The sequence below is a fragment of the Schistocerca serialis genome, chromosome 2, assembly GCF_023864345.2.
Source record: "Schistocerca serialis cubense isolate TAMUIC-IGC-003099 chromosome 2, iqSchSeri2.2, whole genome shotgun sequence".
Taxonomy (NCBI): Eukaryota; Metazoa; Arthropoda; class Insecta; order Orthoptera; family Acrididae; genus Schistocerca; species Schistocerca serialis.
Window position 1 is genome coordinate 34,065,246 of NC_064639.1, and position 24,717 is coordinate 34,089,962.

At 41.9% G+C, this 24,717-nt stretch overlaps 1 protein-coding gene across 1 annotated transcript in view; it reads left to right on the forward strand.

The window, feature by feature from the left end:
* LOC126458643 (cilia- and flagella-associated protein 57) overlaps positions 1–24,717 on the forward strand; it is a 196,663-nt gene that overhangs the window by 33,131 nt on the left and 138,815 nt on the right. Inside the window, exon 5 of the mRNA XM_050095810.1 lies at positions 3,096–3,361. Within this exon, the coding sequence (XP_049951767.1) occupies positions 3,096–3,361 (266 nt within the window). The remainder of the gene's footprint in view (positions 1–3,095; positions 3,362–24,717) is intronic.

The following is a 24,717-nucleotide window of genomic DNA, read 5'->3' on the forward strand; positions in this document are numbered from 1 at the left end:
CGCACTGAACAACAATGGTTTGCTTCGCCAGTGCTGTTCTCCTCGCCATGTCGCACTGCTCTGATCGTGTCGCAGCACGCCACCGTAACCAGGCTCCTTTCATAATACACTACATACACGAACGCTTCAGACATTGTACTATTACTTTCGTAGATACCCCACCTTCATACTACATTCCACTACTGTAGATGCCTTGCAACATCTTAAATACTACACTGAATAGATGTACGACGATGTTCATGAAGCGAACGAAAATTGTAAAGTCTGCTACTGGTAAAAACAGTGTAACTGGGTTTCCAACAAAGCTACAAGAATTCACATTTCATCGTTGTGCTGTGGTCTGGTATGGAATTATGTTTTGGATCGACCAGGTCAGCAAAGCTTCCCAAAGAAATACTGCAAACTTACCGAGTGCTATGGATCTAGTTGAAACTGTTAACAGTTTGTTTGGAGATGATATGACCAGCAGAGGGTTTATTAGCATGGTAATTCATGGAAAAGTACTTGCTGACATACTTGGCTGTCATTCAGACTTTGAAGAAGAAAAGGAAATCCATCAAAGGAGAGTGAAGAAGCAGTTTACTTATGAGTCTAACGAGGTACCCATTAATGAATGTCAAGGTTTCCTAAGGTAAATTTTTGCTACCTTATTGCTGATAGAGCTATCTGCTCACTAAAATACAGATTTGACCTAATGGACAGTCGTAGAAAGGGCTTCAGCTATTTATGCAATATTCATAATCTGCAGACGTGGAGAGGTGAAAAATTAAAACCCACATACTTGGCTCTTTATACTGCATTAAGTGATGTTGACAAATGTGACATCATTGCGAAGCGACTAAACGACGAAATTTTGATCTTAGCACCCATTATTCCTCCAGGAAGTCAGCATAAAGTTCACTATTTTACATTAAAAAAGCAAATTTATTCAATTTTTGGCAATATTTTGGGAATCTTATGAATTCTCCTGACGTTACCATTTATCTGTAACTAATGGTCAAAGAAAATTTTCAAAAATCAAGTTGATAAATACCTAGCTTGGGTCAACACTTTCTCAGGAATAATTATGTGGTCTGTCAGATTTTGCCGTTGAAAGCAGTATCATGAAGTCAGATGGATCATTAGCTAGTAACTTAGAGACTAGAATAATTTCAGAGTTGTCACCCAAGGGAAAACTGGCCAGTACATACACTGAAAAATTGTACGAATTATACATGACTCTATTAATGAAATACTTTTATTTTGTATCACACAGAAATTTGTGTTTTCCTTTTCTCTTGTGTTCGTAAGAAATTTGACCATTTCAGCGATTAAAACTACTTTCGTGGCAAACTTTCTGGTACTGGCCGGCCGCGGTGGTCTAGCGGTTCTAGGCGCTCAGTCCGGAGCCGCGCGACCGCTACGGTCGCAGGTTCGAATCCTGCCTCGGGCATGGATGTGTGTGCTGTCCTTAGGTTAGTTAGGTTTCAGTAGTTCTAAGTTCTAGGGGACTAATGACCACAGATGTTAAGTCCCATAGTGCTCAGAGCCATTTGAACCATTTTTTCTGGTACTGAGTTTTTTCTCATATAACACTAAACTTATTTAGTTGAAGAGTGTCTTTGCTTGACATGTCAATATAAAATCAGATTTTTTCTTGTATTTTCGATGCAATTTTTTCCAGTGGCAAATGAAATAATTTGTAAATTATAGAATTAATAACGGAAATTTTATATGTTCATCCTTTCCACTCAGTTTAATAGGTTGCATATTCTTATCGTAGCTAGAAAAATACAACTGGTCCAGGTTCTTTCTGCTTTCACTTAAACTGAACCAAGTTATTTTCTATTGTTATTTAACCCCTGAATAAGATCCAGAAATGTACTTCTATTACGAAGGAATGTTTGTGAAGTACATATTTCAAAAGAAAAAAAATTCATTTCCAGGATCATTAAATTTAAATTTGTTTTTAAAAGTGTCGCCATGAGCGCAAGGAAAGGCGTCTAGGTCTGAGGAGGGGGAGGGGGGGGGGGAGGGCAGAGGGAGGGGGGGGGGGGGAAATGACATGTCATTTATGGGGAAAAATGTTTTCAACCCGGTACTGGTGGGCTGCATCCAACTCAGGCCAAACGCAGTTCAGATACTTCTGGGCATGATAAGATCCTCGAAATGCTTTAGATTCGTGCTTCTGCGTTACATCTGGCAAAACGTACTTTTTAGCTTTGAAATGTCGTTTATGAGTAACGTGCATCGATCCCTGGTAAATTTCAAGCTAATTTGAACACCAGAGATATTCCTTAGGGAGAGACTTTTTGTTGACCTGAAAGGGGTAGCGTAGTACGAAATAGAAGTTAAGTGTTTTCAAAGTACCACAGTTGAGTTAATGCTTGTACTACCAGGGGACTACAAAAAGTAAATTACTCATTCTTGTGGTAGACCAAATAATTTTTATTGAACACAGCACTACGCTTCAAAGTAACACAGGTACGTGACAGCATTTGTAAACGTAGTCACCAAGTCTCCATGAACGACGACGGAACGTTCTACCAATCACTCAGTTCCCCGACGACAGAAATCCGCTCCTTTGTCACGGAGCCATCCGACAAGCGCTGTGCGGGTGGTCCTCATCACTGGAAAATCTGCAAGTGCTGCGATCAGTTCCTCGACTGCCTGTGCATTGTTGTCTGTGGTCGCTGTTGATGGCCTTCCATTCGGATCTAGATCACCCACATCCGTACGGCCTTTGTTAAATTATTTGCACCATTTCGCCAGGACTGCACGCGACACTGCATTTGTTCCATATACCGCGACTATACCACAACAAATATGTGAGAAATTTAGGTATTCTGCCCACAAAAATTGCACTGTCAGTTTTGGAGTGCGTGACATCCATTTCACTCGTACATTTGCATGCACCTGTTATCGGTATCGCAGCTGCAGGACACCCAAAAAACAGTCTCCCTCTGACAATCCACCACTTTTGTTGTGCAATGGTCTTAGCTCGTGACGACATGTGTAACATACTTTTTAAAGTCCCCTCGTACTTGGTTATACTTACACATAATCAACCGAAATAATTTGGTAACAATTAGTAACAAACTAAATACGTGTTTCAGGCTGCGCCCAACCCCAGCGACAACACAGTGATCTGCGTTGTCGGTCCCGGCCTGTTCCGTCTCCTTAGCGTGCTGGACAACTCATGGACGCAGTACGGATACGCTATGACCGAATATGTCCCATTCACGTGCGCCTCTTGGGTCACGTTCGACCGTCTCGTCTGTGGGACGAAAGATGGCAGACTAATAATATTCGAATCTGGAGATCTGAAGTATATCTATGACATGGCGGAAACTAGTCTGATTGACACGAAAAGTTTCGAGGAGTAAGTAAGTTTTAGCTAGTCCACTTTTAAGGTATAGCTATAACCAGAGCTCCAGAGACAGAAAGTTCTTCGATATTTTTTGCAAATTTTCCGAAAGTTCCCTTATAAAAGACAAAGTCTGAATCAAGTCAAGAAGAAATTAAAGACATTAGCTGGCAGTGGGTATTGATTTAAATGAATGAGGAGAGATGAAAATTTGTGCGTGACCGGGATTTGAACCGGGGCTTCCTGCTTACTAGGTAAGCATCATTCAGACACAGTGGTCATCCAAGCCACTATCTTCAATAAAATTCCTTTGTTTCTTGATTTTTAGTGGCCTTAGGATATATATGCTTATACAAAGTTCGAAGCTATGAACCTAAGACTGTTCACTTTCTATAAATTGTTATATTGCTCTGTATTAGAGAATTTTTTAAGTCATCAGTTACACACAGATGATTAAAAACGCATTATGGTCTGCCAGAACAGCTGCGTTGAAGATTTCGTTTTGTTTCAGATAATTGCTACAAGATAACTGCACCTGTAAGTAGACTGCTTTACCGAAGTAAATTTGTTATCTCCTCTCGAGAAAGGGCTCGTCTCACACAATTGGTGATTTATTATAAGTCGTGAAACGCGCGATACAACTGGTGGAAGTAGGTGAAGAGGCAGACGTGGTGAAGTAAAGGATGAAGCGAACGAACAACTGGGGGTAACGGCGAGGGGTCAAGAAGCTTGAAGCGGCGCTATCTTCCGAGGACTGACACTCTCATCTTCCTCAGACGAGGTGTAAAAACGGGGTCGACCTACTTACCCAGCTCCAAACTGAAGACATTACATTCATTCAGTTTGCTGGATATCAGAAGGAAATAATAAGTTTTTGTGTTTAATTCTCATCGCGGTAACATTTTTCAAATCTTCTGACAGATTAACACTGTCACATCGGAACACGAACATGGGACGCGCAGCTCTGACCCGTCCACACAGCTGTATTCCCACCAGTATCTGATTTCCTACATTACGAACTTCACAGAAGTTGTTCTGCATACACTGCAGGACTAGCACTCCAGGAAAAAAAGGATATTGCGGGGACATGGCTTGGCCAGAGCCTGGCCGCAAGGGCGCCCATCCTTGGGGGCAAAATGGTGGTCGCGCACCCCCTCCCCACTCCGCCAACTATCTGTGAAAGGAAAAAAAAGTGTCGTCAGATGTTTTTCAGTCAAGAAAATGATTCAAAAGTGGATGTTATGCAGGTTTTTGACAGAATCAGAACTGGAACTTTCTTATGCCTACTTGAAATGGCCATTTATCTTCCAAAATATTAAAAATACTCCATACCCCCAGGTCTAGTCTAGTCCCATACTGTCGTATGGGTGCCCTTGAGCCTAGGCAATTGTTTCCAAAATGAATTTTTTTACTTTGCAACGAAGAGTGCACTGATTCGAAACTTCCTGGAAAATTAAAACTCTGCGCTCCACCCAGGCTCGATCCGGCAGAGCACTGGCACACGAAAGTAAAAGGCCCCATGTTTGAGCCCCAGTCCGGCACACAATTTTAACCTGCCAGGAAGTTTAGAATCAGCGCACACTCCTCTGAAGAATGAAATTTCAATTCTGCCTTTAAAAAAAAAAAATCGGCTTGCCTTCTATACTTGTGCTAGTTCCAAATATTAACTTAAGCCGATGTGTTAACAGAAGTGGCAATCGTATCTTGCACAGCTCGAGAAAAGAGAAAAGAGAAGTTGTTGCCAAGAAAATCTGAAAGACCTTAGCGTCCTTTTTCTTGCCAAAAATGTTTTTCACATCTAAAAGAAAAAGAGTTAGCTGAACCCATGGATAACTACGTGGAGCTGTTGTTTCTAATTTTTTTTTTCCTCAGCAACAGAATACAGGGTATTCTGTATGATTAAGGTATTTCTTTCGAAAGGTACTGAACGTTATCTGTATTACGTAACAAACTATGTGAGACTGCTTGTTGATGGTACTGATATAACTTATAGCCTAGTTGGCAAGCTGAACTCGAAGTAATTTAAGATTATTAAAAGAAGGTGGCAATTTTCACTTTGTCTACTTTTATTTTATTAGTTCACAACTGGTGTCTGCTGTTGAGCTATTCACATGTGATTTCCTGGATAACACAACACTATCTCCATCTATAGAAATGTAATGATATGAATGTAAACTTAACCGAAAGATACTCTTTGCAGTACAAAGATATTGACTTTATCCATTACGGATACTTTAAGATCCATGACTGTTATTTGAATGTAAATACATATAACTGCAACCAGTCACTTTTTTGAATAGTTATTTATTATTCCATGACCCAGTTTGCAAACCTTTTCAAGTTCATCTTCAGATGATTTTCGGGAAGTAACATTACTGTTTCTATCATAATGCTGGGTGCTGGATTTTGGCAGTATGGGCAGCTTTTCCTGTTAGTACTTATCTGTCTGCTTCAATTCTAATGGCCAGCTGGTACATTACTTCACACGCTTTTACAGTATCTGTAAGCATTTACTCTCTCATACAGAAACTTTGCCAGCATTCAGCATGCTTCCAGAAATCCATCTGAGGATGAACCTAAAAAGGTTCATGGAACAATAAGTAACTATAAAAAAAGTGACTAGTTGCAATTTTATGTATTTACATTATATTCTGTATGTGCTGAAACGGCAGCGCCTTTCAATCTCTCTGTTCACTTTTGATTAAAATATGCTGTCTTGATGGTGTGACAGCTTGATAATTACGAAGGTATTACATTCACCTAAAAATAAAACTAAGCTTGGGAAAAAATCTCAAATACTCAAATACTATGACTGTAAATTTTTATGTGTATTAATGGAGAGTTAAATAATAATACGAAATAAGATAACATGAGAAATTAAAAAAGTGCTTATATATATATATATATATATATATATATATATATATATATATATATGGTGGGGTAAGATTAAATTGTGTTTATTGTATGGATTATTTTCTCTTCGGCATTAGCAGAATGTACTTAGAAAATGTGTACTCTGTAGAACTGTTTGCCTATTAATAGGAGTATCTGGCTAATTCTGACTGAAAATTTCGATTTATTTTAAGACATTCATTTATTTCCCTTCCTTCGCAGAGTGCAGATTTTGGAGATTTTTGTTCATTTTTTGGATGTATGTTTTTTGTTTAGGATAGGTAGTGCAAAGGCACTTCTATTTTTAATGTTAGACTTTAAGTGATTTATTAAATGAGTCTGTTTTCTTGGTGGTGTGTCTTATGCTATTATCATTAGTATGGTTTTCAGTATTACAGTATTCATATAGCTTTGTTTTGGATGTTTTATTAAAAATGATCCCATAGATATTTGTAGTTTTTAGATTATTTACTGTGGCTAAATTTTCTATTATTCCTATTTCTTTGATGATTTCATCTACACCAAGTTGATACTTTAGTAACCTCCATATTAGTAAGTGAAAATATATCTTCTTATGAATTTTTGGATGATGAGATTTGTTATTGATTAATTTGTCTGCAGTTCTCATTATCATCATCATCATCATTTGAGACTGATTATGCCTTTCAGCGTTCAGTCTGGAGCATAGCCCCCTTATAAAATTTCTCCATGATCCCCTATTCAGTGGTAACATTGGTGCCTCTTCTGATGTTAAACCTATTACTTCGAAATCATTCTTAACCGAATCCAGGTACCTTCTCCTTGGTCTGCCCCGACTCCTCCTACCCTCTACTGTCGAACCCATGAGTCTCTTGGGTAACCTTGCTTCTCCCATGCGTCTAACATGACCCCACCATCTAAGCCTGTTCGCCCTGACTGCTACATCTATAGAGTTCATTCCCAGTTTTTCTTTGATTTCCTCATTGTGGACACCCTCCTGCCATTGTTCCCATCTAATAGTACCTGCAATCATCCTAGCTACTTTCATATCCGTAACCTCAACCTTGTTGATGAGGTAACCCAAATCCACCCAGCTTTCGCTCCCATACAACAAAGTTGGTTGAAAGATTGAACGGTGCACAGATAATTTAGTCTTGGTACTGACTTCCTTCTTGCAGAAGAGAGTAGATCGTAGCTGAGCGCTCACTGCTTTAGCTTTGCTACACCTCGCTTCCAGTTCTTTCACTATGTTGCCATCCTGTGAGAATATGCATCCTAAGTACTTGAAACCGTCCACCTGTTCTCAATTTGTTCCTCCTATTTGGCACTCAATCCGTTTATATCTCTTTCCCACTGACATTACTTTCGTTTTGGAGATGCTAATCTTTATACCATAGTCCTTACATATCTGATCTAGCTCTGAAATATTACATTGCAAACTTTAAATCGAATCTCCATCACAACTAAGTCATCCGCATATGCAAGGCTGCTTATTTTGTGTCACGTATCTTAATCTCACCCAGTCAGTCTATTGTTTTCAACATATGATCCATAAATAATATGAACAACAGTGGAGACAGGTTGCAGCCTTGTCTTACCCCTGAAACTACTCTGAACCATGAACTCAATTTACCGTCAACTCTAACTGCTGCCTGACTATCTATGTAAAGACCTTTAATTGCTTGCAAAAGTTTGCCTCCTATTCCATAATCTCGTAGAACAGACAATAACTTCCTCCTAGGAACCCGTTCATATGCCTTTTCTAGATCTATAAAACATAGATACAATTCCCTGTTCCACTCATAACACTTCTCCGTTATTTGCCGTAAACTAAAGATCTGGTTCTTACAACCTCTAAGAGGCCTAAACCCACACTGATTTTCATCCAATTGGTCCTCAACTAATACTCGCACTTTCCTTTCAACAATAACTGAGAAGATTTTACCCACAACGCTGATTAAAGAGATACCTCTGTAGTTGTTACAATCTTTTCTGTTTCCATGTTTAAAGATTGGTGTGATTACTGCTTTCGTCCAGTCTGATGGAACCTGTCCCGACTCCCAGGCCATTTCAGTTATCCTGTGTAGCCATTTAAGACCTGACATTCCACTGTATTTGATGAGTTCCGACTTAATTTCATCCACCCCAGCTGCTTTATTGCACTGCAATCTATTGACCATTTTCTCCACTTCCTCAAATGTGATCCTATTTCCACCATTATTCCTATCCCATTGTACCTTGAAATCTGAAACATTACTGATCGTATTTTCACCTACATTGAGCAACTCTTCAAAATATTCCCTCCATCTGCCCAAGGAATCCACAGGATTCACCAGCAGTTTTCCTGGCCTGTCCAAAATACTTGTCATTTCCTTCTTACCTCCCTTTCGAAGACTGCTAATTACACTCCAGAATGGTTTTCCAGCAGCTTGACCCATAGTCTCCAACCTGTTTCCAAAGTTTTCCCAAGATTTCTTCTTGGATGCTGCAATTATCTGTTTGGCTTTGTTTCTTTCTTCAACATAACTTTCTCTGTCTACCTGAGTTCTAGTATGTAGCCATTTTTGATAAGCCTTTTTTTTCCTTTTACAGGCTGCCTTGACTGTATCATTCCACCAAGCTGTTTGCTTCATCCATCTTTTACACTCAACTGTTCCAAGACATTTTTTAGCCACTTCTAGTGCTGTGTCCCTGTACATTGTCCATTCCTTTTCCAATGACTGTAATTGACTACATTCAAGTAACTGGTACCTTTCTGAGATCGCTGTTATGTACATGTGCCTGATTTCCTTATCCTGAAGTTTCTCCACTCTTATCCACCTACATATGGATCTGACCTCCTGCACCTTCGGCCTCACAATCCCAATTTCACTGCAGATTAAATAATGATCAGTGTCATCAAAGAATTCCCTGAATACACGTGTGTCCCTCACAGCCTTCCTGAATTCCTGTTCTGTTATTATATAGTCAATGACAGATCTGGTTCCCCTGCCTTCCCAAGCATACCAGTGAATGTTCTTATATTTAAAAAAGGAGTTTGTGATTACTAAGCCCATACTGGCACAGAAATCCAAGAGTTGGTTGGTTGGTTGGTTGGTTGGTTGGTTTTGGGGATGGAGACCAAACAGCGAGGTCATCGGTCTCATCGGATTAGGGAAGGACGGGGAAGGAAGTCGGCCATGCCCTTTGAAAGGAACCATCCCGGCATTTGCCTGGAGCGATTTAGGGAAATCACGGAAGATCTAAATGAGGATGGCCGGACGCGGGATTGAACCGTCGTCCTCCCGAATGCGAGTCCAGTGTCTAACCACTGCGCCACCTCGCTCGGTCCAAGAGTTGTTTCCCGTTCCTGTTGGCCTCCTTATCCTCTCCAAATTTACCCATAACCTTTTCATACCCTTCTGTTCGATTTCCAGTCCTGGCGTTAAAATCACCCATGAGCAGAACACTGTCCTTGTCCTTTACTCTAACAACTACATCACTGAGTGCCTCATAAAAACAATCCATCTTATCTTGATCTGTCCCTTCACAATGCGAATATACTGACACAATCCTAATTTTCTTGCTAGACACTGTCAAATCTATCCACATCAGTCGTTCGTTTACATACCTTATTGCAATTACGCTGGGTTCCATTTCTTTCCTGATGTAAAGCCCTACACCCCATTGTGCTATTCCTGCTTTGATTCCTGACAGGTAGACCTTGTATTCTCCCACTTCCTCTTCTTTCTCACCCCTTACCTGAATGTCACAATCTGCTAAAACGTCCAGCTCCACCTTTCTTGCAGCCTCTGCCAGCTCTATCTTCTTCCCAGAGTAGCCCCCATTGATATTAATAGCTCCCCATCTCATTACCATTTGTTTGCAAAGTCGTATGTTAGGAGTCCCTGGTTTATCAGTTAGAGGTGGGACTCCGTCACCTCCAAAGGTCCAAGGCATTTTGCTCTGATTGTTGCCAGCATCATATTTAAAGTTCCATGAAAGCTGGTTGCTAGCCTTACTTGCCCCGAGTCCCATTGGGTTTTACCCCTAATGGCTGAGGGACTAACCGGTGGATTTGGTAGTCTTTGCCGTATGCTCACAAAGGTGACCACAACTCAGAATATGTCCGAGATGCCCAGCCTTATTCCAAAGTAGCTGGTATCCCGACTGTCAGAACCACTTACTTGGCCACTCATACGTTGCCCACGGTTCATGAACTAGGACACAACTACAGGAACCCACACCATGAACCACCTGCAGTTCTTGGATCTTGAAAAATTCCTAATTTGTCAACTGAAATTTCTTTCTTTATTGTAGTATCTAAGAAGTTAATAGAGGTATTTATTTCAATTTCGCTGGTGAATTTAATTTTATTATGCGTTTTCTTTAGTTTTGCATGCATGTTTCCTATATCTTCTTGTGTATCCTTTAATAGAACAAAAGTATCCAATATCTGTTAGGTTGATGATATTTTTGTTATTTTATAATACTTTTCATGTCTTTTATTTGATTTTAGTTTTTATTTCGATACTGTTTCATTTCTTACCATTTTTAGCTCTGGTGGTGGTGGTTAGTGTTTAACGTCCCGTCGACAACGAGGTCATTAGAGACGGAGCGCAAGCTCGGGTTAGGGAAGGATTGGGAAGGAAATCGGCAGTGCCCTTTCAAAGGAACCATCCCGGCATTGGCCTGAAACGATTTAGGGAAATCACGGAAAACCTAAATCAGGATGGCTGGAGATGGGATTGAACCGTCGTCCTCCCGAATGCGAGTCCAGTGTGCTACCACTGCGCCTCCTCGCTCGGTTTTTTAGCTCTGTTCAAATTCATGTATAAATATGGTCATGGCATTAGAAATTCTATGCATAGCTTTATTCTTGGGTCGATGTGGTACCTATGCCAATGTCAAACCAACATAGCAGCATATGTTAACCAAAACGAATAAGACACTCAAATATTCTGCCATTTCAATACTTATGACACATTTATCTACTGCAGGTACATTTCTTTCTAATAAGTATGTACTCATATCATTACGTTCCTGTTAAGAGAGATAATGTGGTGTATTGCCTTTTGTAAAGAATATCACTTCAGGACGGAGGAAGATAAAGATACTAAGTGTGAAGCGATGAAACAAATTCAACACAAATGGAAAATACTACCTCCTTTTGTAAATTTATTGCTCTGGTACTGACTGTGAAGAGAAAAAAACACACAGAGATTTGTTTTATAACACTACAAAACGTGTGATGCCTCCACTGATAGTTCATTTACAACTTAAAGTGCATTTGTCGATGAGAATAGTTTCATTTTTGTAGCAAAGTAAATACCCAGCCACACAGTGTATACTACAGGACACTTCAGTGAAATAGCATCCCGAAAAGTAGTGACACACTTTCATATAGGTTTGAACTGAGGATTTCTATGCTTTCAGCTACACACTTTCAACTATACTTCAAAGACAGCCAAATATTACAGTCACTTCATGCTAAGGCATTAACCTAATATTGCAGTAAAAATGTTTGTCATCTTCTGCTGATAATGCTACCTTACGTTGTCAATCAATAGGCATTACACGACACTATCCCTCCATACACCACTATATTACAGCGAAATGGTAACAAATTACCCCTTCATAACCGTGTTTCAGCAAAATTGTAATAAATTTCGACACACATCGAGATTTGGGTTTCGTAACTGTGTTTCAAGTAATTTGTAAATATGGCTTGCTCTTTTTCCAGCGGGAAGATAGGAAACAAAAAAAGCCTAGCTTTCTTTTAAAATCGGCTTACTGATTTACATATATACATGTATACAAATAATAGAATATTATTTATTTCATGCCATTTTTCATTCATTCAGTAATAGTAGCTAGTAATAACAGCAGAAGCAGTAATAATTGTAGTAGTACTAGTACTAGAAGTAGTACTAGTAGTAGTAGTAGTAGTAGCCTTCTTTTCATGACGCTTTTGTAAACTCTTAGTATTACAATGCATGTTCCTTCCTCAGTCTTTTATAAGTAACGGTCAGCTTGATGGAGTCATTGTCCATGGAAAATTCTTTGTATAGCTTTTGGGCACCTTTGCTAAAACATTTCTTACAACTTCTTGCCACGTTTTTCATCTTCAAATACAGTATATCTTCAAATTGATTATTCAGTTTCAACTTTTCAACTGATTTGTGGATATATATTAGTTGACCTATACTGGTAGGGAATCCATTATTTTGCCTCTCTGAGATCCACTTTACTAACTGATCTACACATTCTTCACCTTGTTACATGTAGGACGCATCTGCCTTTGAACTGGCAATTTTATAGACTTTTTATGTATGTGACTTGTTCTGGAAGCACTGTACAGTTTACTTGCACTTGCTGTGATCTCATTTTTTACAGCTGCCAAAGCTTGAAGCCTTTGATTTTCTTTGTACTTGGTATCTTCATCTCAAGTTACAGCTGGAAAACTGAAGCAAAATAATATGCTAAGATATGTGTTTTGTAACAGTTCATATGTGGAATCAGCATTGTGACACTAAATTGGTCTAGGTGTAAAGTGTAAATTAGACAGTAACTGCACTCTTCCAGTAGCTGACAGTTACAAAAAAGTAACTGGGATACCTGTTTGTGTCAGATACGATTGCTTGTCTACTTAGCATAGTATTTTAGCCAATATGTGTTTTGTGCAGTTATAGACTTGGTCAGGATTTTGAGTATAGTCTCATTTAAGCCTACAATGAAATGCCAGGTGCCTACTCAGCATGTTTAACCACATGTGTTTTGTAACGATTTAGACATCTGAAACACTTAATTTTAGAGCCTCCAGTCAACGTTTTAGACATTAATTTTGACAGATCTCTTAGATTTGGAAATAACGTTACGACACTTGACCTAAACAAAATGTGTGTGTGTGTCTGTGTGTGTGAGTGAGTGTGTGAGATGAGTCAAAGGTTTCACTGACATAACTGTATGTCAGATTACTGTTCACTCAGCATCTTGCCCTCTGTGTCCTTCAGCTGAGAGTTCAAGATCAAAGAGGCCTGGAATTGGTGTACCATTCCTACTGTTTCCTTAAGTTGCACCGAGGAGGGGTGAATACAGTCCTTTTGAAAATGAAGCAGATAGGATTAATTTGTGACCTCCTCCAAGTGATTACAAAGAATCATTTCAAAAACACCTGTGAAAAGAAAATGTTTGCACAAAGAACGAATATAAAATTTTCTAACATTATTATTCGCGAAAAATCGTGAAGTAAATGCTTCCAGATTGACAGAAATACGTAAGAAACTGTCAGTTACCTTTGTCGCGAAAGCTGAACATACTAATGACAAGGCTGAGGGAGCACCCACTTACAGCTAATATAATGTCGCCCCCTGCAGACTTGTGTGCATGTATGACTGTGTTACTGCGCTACTGCCCAAGGGTCAAAGTCTAGAAACAGCATGCTGTGAGACTATAACAGTTACAAGAGCGAACAGTGAGGTAAACCACTATGTGATCAGTGGCAGACTGTGGCCATGGTATATGCATTCTGGGTCTGTATGAATGAAGTAAATCCACGGCTGGTTCGAGATCATTCTTCACACAAGCAACACATCATTTGGTTCTCATTCCCTCTCCGACATTATTTGCTCTTACTTTCTATGGGATGTTGTTATGAACTTTGGGTTATTTTTTTAAAAAAATAAATACTACATAGACATTCCTCTAAAGCAGAAATAAATTTCTGTATCGTATTCCTATGCTAAATATTAAAAGAGGAAACAATAGTTTCTATTAAATAACTGCTGAAATATATTAAAGGTGTGTAACTATATCTACTGTATTGATATAGCTTCAGTAACAACGTGCTATTTATTAAACTAGATCGAAAGAATGTAAGTATAACGCTTACGTTATTTTGTAGCCTAAGGGTGGAATTGATACTTCTCTAATTTACAGACTATTTCACTTTCCGGTAGAAAAATAGGGCAAAAACACAGAAAATATTATCTAATTTTATACAGACATGTTAAATAAGAGGAAAGTCATCAGTAAGTAGTAAAAGTTTTGAAAATTTCACTTGAAAGTTGTTTAAAATTGATCAATATGATCAGTTTTTTGTACAGGCAACTGAAGAGGAAAAGGTAACACGGAAGTGAAATATTCTATGTGGTGTCACCGCCAGACACCACACTTGCTAGGTGGTAACCTTTAAAACGGCCGCGGTCCGTTAGTATACGTCGGACCCGCGTGTCGCCACTATCAGTGATTGCAGACCGAGCGCCGCCACACGGCAGGTCTAGTCTAGAGAGACTCCCTAGCACTCGCCCCAGTTGTACAGCCGACTTTGCTAGCGATGGTTCATTGTCTACATACGCTCTCATTTGCTGAGACGACAGTTTAGTATAGCCTTCAGCTACGTCATTTGCTACGACCTAGCAAGGCGCCATATTCAGTTACTATTATTACTTCAAGAATGTATTCTGAACAGATAATATTGTGAATCATGTACCGTCAAGAGCGACGTTCATCATTAATGGAATAAAGTTAAGTATAGAACTAATTACGTACGTTTTCTGAATTCTCATTCCTTGTTATGTTCCAGAACTCATGTCAGTATAGTTCATGGAAAAAGTTCAAGGCAATCGTAAAATGCGTTTTAGACAGGTACGTGCCGAGTAAAACTGTGAGGGACGGGAAAAACCCACCGTGGTACAACAACAAAGTTAGAAAACTACTGCGAAAGCAAAGAGAGCTTCACTCCAAGTTTAAACGCAGCCAAAACCTATCAGACAAACAGAAGCTAAACGATGTCAAAGTTAGCGTAAGGAGGGCTATGCGTGAAGCGTTCAGTGAATTCGAAAGTAAAATTCTATGTACCGACTTGACAGAAAATCCTAGGAAGTTCTGGTCTTACGTTAATTCAGTAAGTGGCTCGAAACAGCATATCCAGACACTACGGGATGATGATGGCATTGAAACAGAGGATGACACGCATAAAGCTGAAATACTAAACACCTTTTTCCAAAGCTGTTTCACAGAGGAAGACCGCACTGCAGTTCCTTCTCTAAATCCTCGCACAAACGAAAAAATGGCTGACATCGAAATAAGTGTCCAAGGAATAGAAAAGCAACTGGAATCACTCAATAGAGGAAAGTCCACTGGACCTGACGGGATACCAATTCGATTCTACACAGAGTACGCGAAAGAACTTGCCCCCCTTCTAACAGCCGTGTACCGCAAGTCTCTAGAGGAACGGAGGGTTCCAAATGATTGGAAAAGAGCACAGATAGTCCCAGTCGTCAAGAAGGGTCGTCGAGCAGATGCGCAAAACTATAGACCTATATCTCTTCCGTCGATCTGTTGTACAATTTTAGAACATGTTTTTTGCTCGAGTATCATGTCGTTTTTGGAAACCCAGAATCTACTACGTAGGAATCAACATGGATTCCGGAAACAGCGATCGTGTGATACCCAACTCGCTTTATTTGTTCATGAGACCCAGAAAATATTAGATACAGGCTCCCAGGTAGATGCTATTTTTCTTGACTTCCGGAAGGCCTTCGATACAGTTCCGCACTGTCGCCTGATAAACAAAGTAAGAGCCTACGGAATATCAGACCAGCTGTGTGGCTGGATTGAAGAGTTTTTAGCAAACAGAACACAGCATGTTGTTATCAATGGAGAGACGTCTACAGACGTTAAAGTAACCTCTGGCGTGCCACAGGGGAGTGTTATGGGACCATTGCTTTTCACAATATATATAAATGACCTAGTAGATAGTGTCGGAAGTTCCATGCGGCTTTTCGCGGATGATGCTGTAGTATACAGAGGAGTTGCAGCATTAGAAAATTGTAGCGAAATGCAGGAAGATCTGCAGCGGATAGGCACTTGGTGCAGGGAGTGGCAACTGACCCCTAACATAGATAAATATAATGTATTGCGAATACATAGAAAGAAGGATCCTTTATTGTATGATTATATGATAGCGGAACAAACACTGGTAGCAGTTACTTCTGTAAAATATGTGGGAGTATGCGTGCGGAACGATTTGAAGTGGAGTGATCATATAAAATTAATTGTTCGTAAGGCGGGTACCAGGTTGAGATTCATTGGGAGAGTGCTTAGAAAATGTAGTCCATCAACAAAGGAGGTGGCTTACAAAACACTCGTTCGACCTATACTTGAGTATTGCTCATCAATGTGGGATCCGTACCAGATCGGTTTGACGGAGGAGATAGAGAAGATCCAAAGAAGAGCGGCGCGTTTCGTCACAGGGTTATTTGGTAACCGTGGTAGCGTTACGGAGATGTTTAATAAACTCAAGTGGCAGACTCTGCAAGAGAGGCGCTCTGCATCGCGGTGTAGCTTGCTCGCCAGGTTTCGAGAGGGTGCGTTTCTGGATGAGGTATCGAATATATTGCTTCCCCCTACTTATACCTCCCGAGGAGATGACGAACGTAAAATTAGAGAGATTAGAGCGCGCACGGAGGCTTTCAGAAAGTCGTTCTTCCCGCGAACCATACGCGACTGGAACAGGAAAGGGAGGTAATGACAGTGGCACGTAAAGTGCCCTCCGCCACACACCGTTGGGTGGCTTGCGGAGTATAAATGTAGATGTAGATGTAGATAGTTCTTCCCTGCTCATGCCAGCCTGCGTGAGCTAAAACACGTGCATTTCGGCCTCCACTCTTAACACGGTGTTGGCTCTTCTGCTAACACAAAATTCTATTAATAAATTTTTGTGAGGGTCACACATAGAATGTCTTCTTCAGTAGGAGCGAGGTGTACAGTGGACTACAACTGATCAAAAGTACCCAGACGGCCTTATGTAATGCGGAAATGACCACTATATGTAACACGGGGCAGACCCACCAGCATAAAAAGGAGGCAGGCTGTATTCTGTTATCAGAGGGGAAGCAGCAGCAGCAGCAGAATGGGTCGATCAGCAGAGCTCAGTGATCTTGAATGTGGGCTAGTCACTGGACGTCACCTGAGTAACAAATGCAGTCAGGGTATTCCAACCCCTCTAAATCTGTCCAAGTCAAGTGTCAGTGACGCGACTGTGAAACTACGACCAGGCAGACCTCTGTTACTGACAGATAGTGCATGTCGAGAATAGAGGAGCATGATTGTAAAAAATCGCATGAAATCATCGAGATTTCCAAAGTGCTATCAGCAGTCCATCTACAATGAACGTACTTAGAGAGTTAAAAGGAATGGGAAGACAATTTTTGGGTGGCTCCGCAAAAGTCGCACATTTCTACAGTCAAAGATAAGTAACACTTGAGGCAGTGTAAAGAAGGATGTCACTTGAATGAGTAGGCGCGAATGATTTGGAGTAATGAATTACGCAATACCATGTGGCAATCCGACGACAGTGGTTTGGTTAGGCAGGTGACTAGAGAACGTTAACTGCCATCAAGGACAGTGCCAGCATTGAGGTATGGAGGAGATGGTGTTATGGTGTGGGGGCTGTTTTTCGTGATTGAAGTGTGGTCCCATTATTGCGCTTAAGAAAATTCTATATGTGGCTCATATGAACCTGTTTAATTGCAATGAGTGCTGTGCATAGTAGACGAATAGTTCGAAGTCAATGATTGATTGTATTAGTATAACAATGCACCTTGTTATAAAGCAGCATCTGTGAGCCAATGGTTCGTGGACAATAGCATTCCTGAAATGGACTATCTGTCAAGACTCCTGGCATTCCTGAAATGGACTACCTGTAAAGACTCCTGACCTGAACCTAGTGGAACGCCTTTGGGATGAGTTACAAATTTGAGATATTGTTGTACAGTCATACTTGTAGGTTACAGAATTTGTGATTCTATTTCTGTATGTTTTCCTGGGTCTGACAAGGTGAAGGAAGCAGCGTGTCTTTCACGCCAAATACTCTTGTTCTCTGCTCTTAAATCATGAAATTTTAAAGAGGAGACTGCTGCGAGGTGTGTGAGTGTTTCAATAAGATTGTCTATTAAAGTACTTAGTGGCATAATGATAGTTGTGGAAGTACTGGTATAATGATAGTTGTGGAAGTATGATAAAAGCGTAATTAAAAGCGAGGATTAAGTTATGCACTCCACATCATTCTGCTATATTTCAAATTAACCTTTAAAACATATACTATTTTCTAGAAATTCTTTTGTTTTGAAGTTGTTTACTAATTTATAATCACTTTTCTTTTTGCAGTTCCTTTGGTAATCGTTTTTCCGACTAAATTATCAGAATTCAGAACCATATAATATGCAGACAACCGTCGTTTATGTAATGGGATACATTATTACAGTAATTGCAGCAGAAGACAGAGCACAAAGCAGCAATCAGGCCACAGCTACAGTGTGGCAGCGCTGGCCATTTAACTGTGTGGCCATGCAAGTGATGCTCCTGCGTCGTCAGTCCAGATGCCGACACGTGGGCCAGTCTGTAGGATGTACTGGAGTCTGACCCACTGCCAGTTAGAACAGCTGCCCGGTCATTGCCTCTGTTCCAGGCCGACAAGTGGGCCAGTCTGTAGGATGTACTGGAGTCTGACCCACTGCCAGTTAGAACAGCTGCCCGGTCATTGCCTCTGTTCCAGGTCGTTCAGCGTAACATACATATGCAGATACTACCGCGAAGTCAGCAGGGAACAGCAGCATTTAAATGCAGCCAAAGTAGCCCATCACTGTTGAACAGCTGGGGCAGTTATGTGACGCGCAGTCTCTGATGGACAGCGCCATGCCGATGATGTAGCCGTATCTACCATCACCAGGCCTCGAATCCTTGCCCATCGCTTGAGCACCTGGACGTTCGGACTAGTCAGCACTTTGCTGCCATCTAGGAAATACGATGCAAGGTTCCAACAGTCCTTATCTCAGTATCCAATTATATACTACTGGAAAATGAAAAAATGAACAACATGATGCAAGTGAGTAAGGCATTCCGTACTTACGGGACACGATCAGAGTGCAGTTAATGTGGTGATAAAAATGCGCAGTCCTGCGGATAAACCAGGAACCATATTGTCAGCTGTGGAACGCTGCAAGGTTCATAGCAGTTCTTTATCTCCAGGACCAGTAGCAGCAAGTTTACCACGGCATGCGGAAATCCGTCTGCGTCTGCAACATTGTTAACATGTGGGTGTGAGCCGTTGCGCAACCTCCAGAGCTTGTAGTCGTAGTGCAGAACTGGGCTACATATGGGGCGAGAGGTCCCCACAGTCAATCGATGTTGTCACCAGTGGTCAGCAGAAGGCTCATATTCTCATCAGCCTTGTCCTGGATAGTGGCGATGCACAGATGCACGGATAATCACCTTACGAAGTGCCTTATTGGGTCACACAGTCACTTCACAGGACACTGTTTCTCCGAGGGTATTAGAGATGACCATTCGCAACTGTCTCTGTGGAGGAGGTCTGCAATACTGCATGCCGTTAAGGTGTCTTCTTCTGATGCCCTATATCATGCAGCTCCAGTGGAGTCGCGATAGGCACTTATGGAAGGACAAAAGGACAGCTGCTTTCCGTGATAAGAGTGGCTTCTCTCATGCTGACAAAGATGATCCTACATGTTCGGGGAGTCATACAAGTGGGTGCCAACGTCTGGAGTGTGTATAACAGTGCCAGCAACCAGCACCATAGAGGGAACATTGAACAGTTTATGATACATCCAAAACATCATTCAGCCCTTCGTCCTACCGTCATGCACCAACAAGGCGATGTGCTTTTCCAACATTATAGTGCACTGCTACATGTATCCTGTGTCACCTCACGTGCTCTCCAAGGTGTACACTATGTGATCAAAAGTATCCGGACACCCCCAAAAATATACTTTTTTATATTAGGTGCATTGTGCTGACACCTACTGCCACGCACTCCATATCAGCGACCTCAGAATCATTAGACACTGTGAGAGAGTAATGTGGGGCGCTCCGCGGAACTCACGGACTTCGAACGTGGTCAGGTGACTGGGTGTAACTTGTGCCACAGGACTGTACGCGAGATTTCCACACTCCTAAAACTTCCTAGATCCACTGTTTCCGATGCGATAGTGAAGTGGAAACGTGAAGGGACACGTAAAACACAAAAGCGTACAAAGGATTTCGTCTGTTGACTGACAGAGACCGCCGACAGTTGAAGAGGGTCGTAATGTGTAATAGGCAGACATCTATCCAGATCATCACACAAGAATTGCAAACTGCTTCAGGGTTCACAGCAAGTACTATGACAGTTACGCGGGAGGGAGGAAACTTGGATTTCATGGTCGAGCGGCTGCTCATAAGCCACACATCACGCCGGTAAACGCCAAACGACGCGACGCCTCACTTGGTGTAAGGAATGTAACCATTGGACGATTGAACAGTGGAAAAACGTTGTGTGGAGTGACGAATCACGGTACACAATGTGGCGAGCCGATGGCAGGGTGTGGGTATGGCGAATGCCCGGTGAATGTTATCTGCCAGCGTGTGTGTGCAAACAGTAAAATTCGGAGGCGGTGATGTTATGGTATTGTCGTGTTTTTCATGGAGGAGGCTTGCACCCCTTGTTCTGAGTGGCACTGTCACAGCACAGGTCTACATTGATGTTTTAAACACCTTTTTGCTTCCCACTGTTGAAGAGTAATTCGGGGATGGCGATTACTTCTTTCAACACGATCGAGCATGCACGGCCAGTGGCGGAGTGATTACACGACAATAACACCCCTGTAATGGACTGGCCTGCACAGAGTCCTGACCTGATCCAATAGAACACCTTTGTGATGTTTTGGAGCGCCGACTTCGTGCTGCCATTCCTCAAGAATCCTTCCACCACCTGACTGAATGTATGCCTGCGGGAGTGGAAGCTGTCATCAAGGCTAAGGGTGAGCCAACGCCATATTGAATTCCAGCATTACCGTTGGAGGGCGCCACGAATTTGTAAGTCATTTTCAGCCAGATGTCCGTATACTTTTGATCACATAGTGTATGTCAACTATCCAGGCCAGCACAATCCTCAGATTTGCTCCCCATGGAGCATTTTTGGGACTGGATGAAACGCTATCTTGCGCGCTTTGCAGGTCTGGCAGGAAATGGGCCAAATGAGTCACCAGGTGCAAACTGCACGGCAGGCAATTCCGCAAGACTACATTCGAAATCTCTACTATCGTTCCCATGGGAGAATTGCAGCCTGCACTGCTGCAAAAGGAGGGTATAAATGGCACTAGCACTGAAATTTCGCACGCCCTGTCGTCAGTTCCTCGGATGCGAATGACTCCGTGGTTGTGATCGTTTGTTGTATACACTCTCAAGAATATGTCATTAAAATTTCTCTCTCTTGAGTTGACGAATTCTTGGTGTTATTTTATCGTTTAGTAGTGTAACTGGTGTCACAAGATGAAAATGAAGATGTAGATGAAGACGACAGCCAGTTCCATGGTTCCATAGCAGTACCTTTCCGAAGAGGGAAGAGGTGTAGATGAATGGGAGACAGGGAGTTGAAGAATCGTCTGGGATAGCAAGATATTTAAGTAGCAGGCTGGACTTTAATATCCACTCGTAGGATTCCCTACAGCCTGCGCTTGACCGTTCCCTGATTTTCCTATAATGTGAGGTCAGATACTGGTGAACTATTTTGTAACGAACCGAGGGCGATCCGTAACGAAGGGCAATTTACCTGTGCACTGTCACATCCTGTAGTTTGTTGGACATGCGGACAGAAAGAGGGCTCTACGTCAACCAGTGTCCAGAGTGTGGCTGGTTCGGGCATACGAAACCTTGGGTACCCCAAAAATCTCGGTAATTCCTTAAGGATAAGCCTTAATCGGCATTAGGTTTTCATTGTAAATAGCGATTATGCAAAAAAATGATTTAGGATGACTAAGGGCTATAGGAACAACATGTATTTTAGTAATTAAAGATATGTGTCATGTACAATGTACGTTCATGGCTAAGGCAAGAATATTTGGAGGCTGTAGTCTGGGGAAATGTAGCCCCCAGGGAAAATAGTTCACAGATACCACTGGATTCATTAAAGTAGGTTTAAGCAACAGTATAGTGCCAATAAATTAGAGCAAGAATAAAGAACAACAACGGTATTGCTTGGTTAGGTTTCACTGTTCCACGTCAAGCGGTATTGTATCGAAACAGCAAAAGCGCTGAGATACCACATTGATGCAGGATAGTCGCTGGCTGTGACGTCATCAGTTAAACCGCTCCAAGTCCCTCGAGGAGCAATGTTTATGGTAGCAGTAGTTCCACCATCAATATCCGATCAAGCGAAAGCAGTGACATAGCGAGTCTGTCAGATGTTGAAAGATATGAGAAAGTAATGGAATTAAAGAAATTTTTTGTACGACACAGGAGGAACAGATATAGCGTCTTTAGCCGGCCAAGAATCAAGAAGCTTTATAGAGTTATTGGGCAGCACAGATCGGGCTGATACAGCTGGCAATGTTACCACTTGATAAGTGTCTCGGAGAGAGAGGAATTAATAAAGAGTGAAAAGAGTGATAAGTTTCAGAAGTTCCGATAGATTCCCCAGCCACGATGTCTTGAGACTGAACCTAGGTAGGGTACCATGGATCTCCTACTGTTGTAAATAAACTTTTACGAATTACTGAGAAAGATATCACGCTGCAAAAGGATAGTGTGCAAACTGGAAAGCGTGCACAGGCCAGTATTTGGCACTGAAGGTATCAATCGGTTTGCATAGGTCAGTTTTCTTCCCAGTCGATTAGGGAAAGGTTTAGCCCGCGGTATATGTATTCACCTTCTTAGCTGTTAATGATAGGTAGTAAGTATTAGTGTAATCTTGTAAGAGGTAATACGGCGAGGAGTAGATGACACCAAGTTAAATCTTAGTGCTTAGAAGGCACACTGATACCCACTCCCTCTCACGTAGTGGAGCCAAAAGGACAGAATTAACTACGCACGATCACACTGTGTGTGAGCCAAGATCGAAAGAAGTGTGAGTAGTGATAAGGGCCAAGTGTCACCATGAGTGTAGCTGGAAATATGAAGTGTAAACGCGTGTAAATAAATCTGTGCTTATGAGACAGCAAACTTTTCAGCGTAAATCCGAGGATTTATGTTTTAGAATGCTGAAGATAAGGTGGGTAGATCACGTAACTAATGAGGAGGCATTGAATAGGATTGGGGAGAAGAGAAGTTTGTGGCACAACTTGACCAGAAGAAGGGATCGGTTGGTAGGACATGTTCTGAGGCATCAAGGGATCACCAGTTTAGTATTGGAGGGCAGCGTGGAGGGTAAAAATCGTAGAGGGAGACCAAGAGATGAATACACTAAGCAGATTCAGAAGGATGTAGGTTGTAGTAGGTACTGGGAGATGAAAAAGCTTGCACAGGATAGAGTAGCATGGAGAGCTGCATCAAACCAGTCTCAGGACTGAAGACCACATCAACAACAAGGAAGGAGAAATTGTAAGGGGATAAATTATTGCAGCACTTGGAGCAGAAGATGAAGTCTAGAATGGTAATCAAGTCACAGCTGCAGTCGGTCGGCACTGGTCATTGAACTGCGTGATCAGTGGAAGCAACACCTTGTGTCGTAAGACCATGTGTACCATCACCAGGCCAACAATCAAGAAGTACTATATCCTGATCCACAGTCAGGTATGAGACTGGTTACCGCATCTGCTCCAGATCGTTTGGATTAACACACAAACCCAGCGACTACCACTAATTCAGTGGGGAGCAGCAGCATTTAAAGCTGACCAACCCAGCTGTGAACATTGACCTGCTCAGACAGTTACGGGACACTCCGTTTGTGATGCACAGTGCCGTACTGGTGACGCGGCCGCATCTACCACCACCAGACCTTGGCGGCGCCTGCCCGGCACTATTTCACTCATACCGCGCCGAAAGCGGGTCCACCAGATGACGGTGTATAATGAATTCTACTCTGCTTTTGTAAATGTTGAAAGTCTATGTGAATGCAGCTTGCCGCTAACTTGGTGTAATGTTTTGTCTGTACAGAAGTGTATCTGTCGCCTTTATCGCTCTTTCCCTCTCACACATAAATCGGTACAATAAAGTCAGGGCTTCGTGTTTTCTAGTTAGGCTGATCCGTGAAAAGACAGAGAAACAATTATGCTAATGGAGGGTTCTCTCACTCACTCTCTCTCTCTCTCTCTCTCTCTCTCTCTCTCTGTCCTTTATCTGTGTACAGTTTAAATATACACTCCTGGAAATGGAAAAAAGAACACATTGACACCGGTGTGTCAGACCCACCATACTTGCTCCGGACACTGCGAGAGGGCTGTACAAGCAATAGTCACACGCGTGGCACAGCGGACACACCAGGAACCGCGGTGTTGGCCGTCGAATGGCGCTAGCTGTGCAGCATTTGTGCACCGCCGCCGTCAGTCTCAGCCAGTTTGCCGTGGCATACGGAGCTCCATCGCAGTCTTTAACACTGGTAGCATGCCGCGACAGCGTGGACGTGAACCGTATGTGCAGTTGACGGACTTGCATGCAAGAGGCCGGGTGGATGTACCGCCGAATTGCTCAACACGTGGGGCGTGAGGTCTCCACAGTACATCGATGTTGTCACCAGTGGTCGG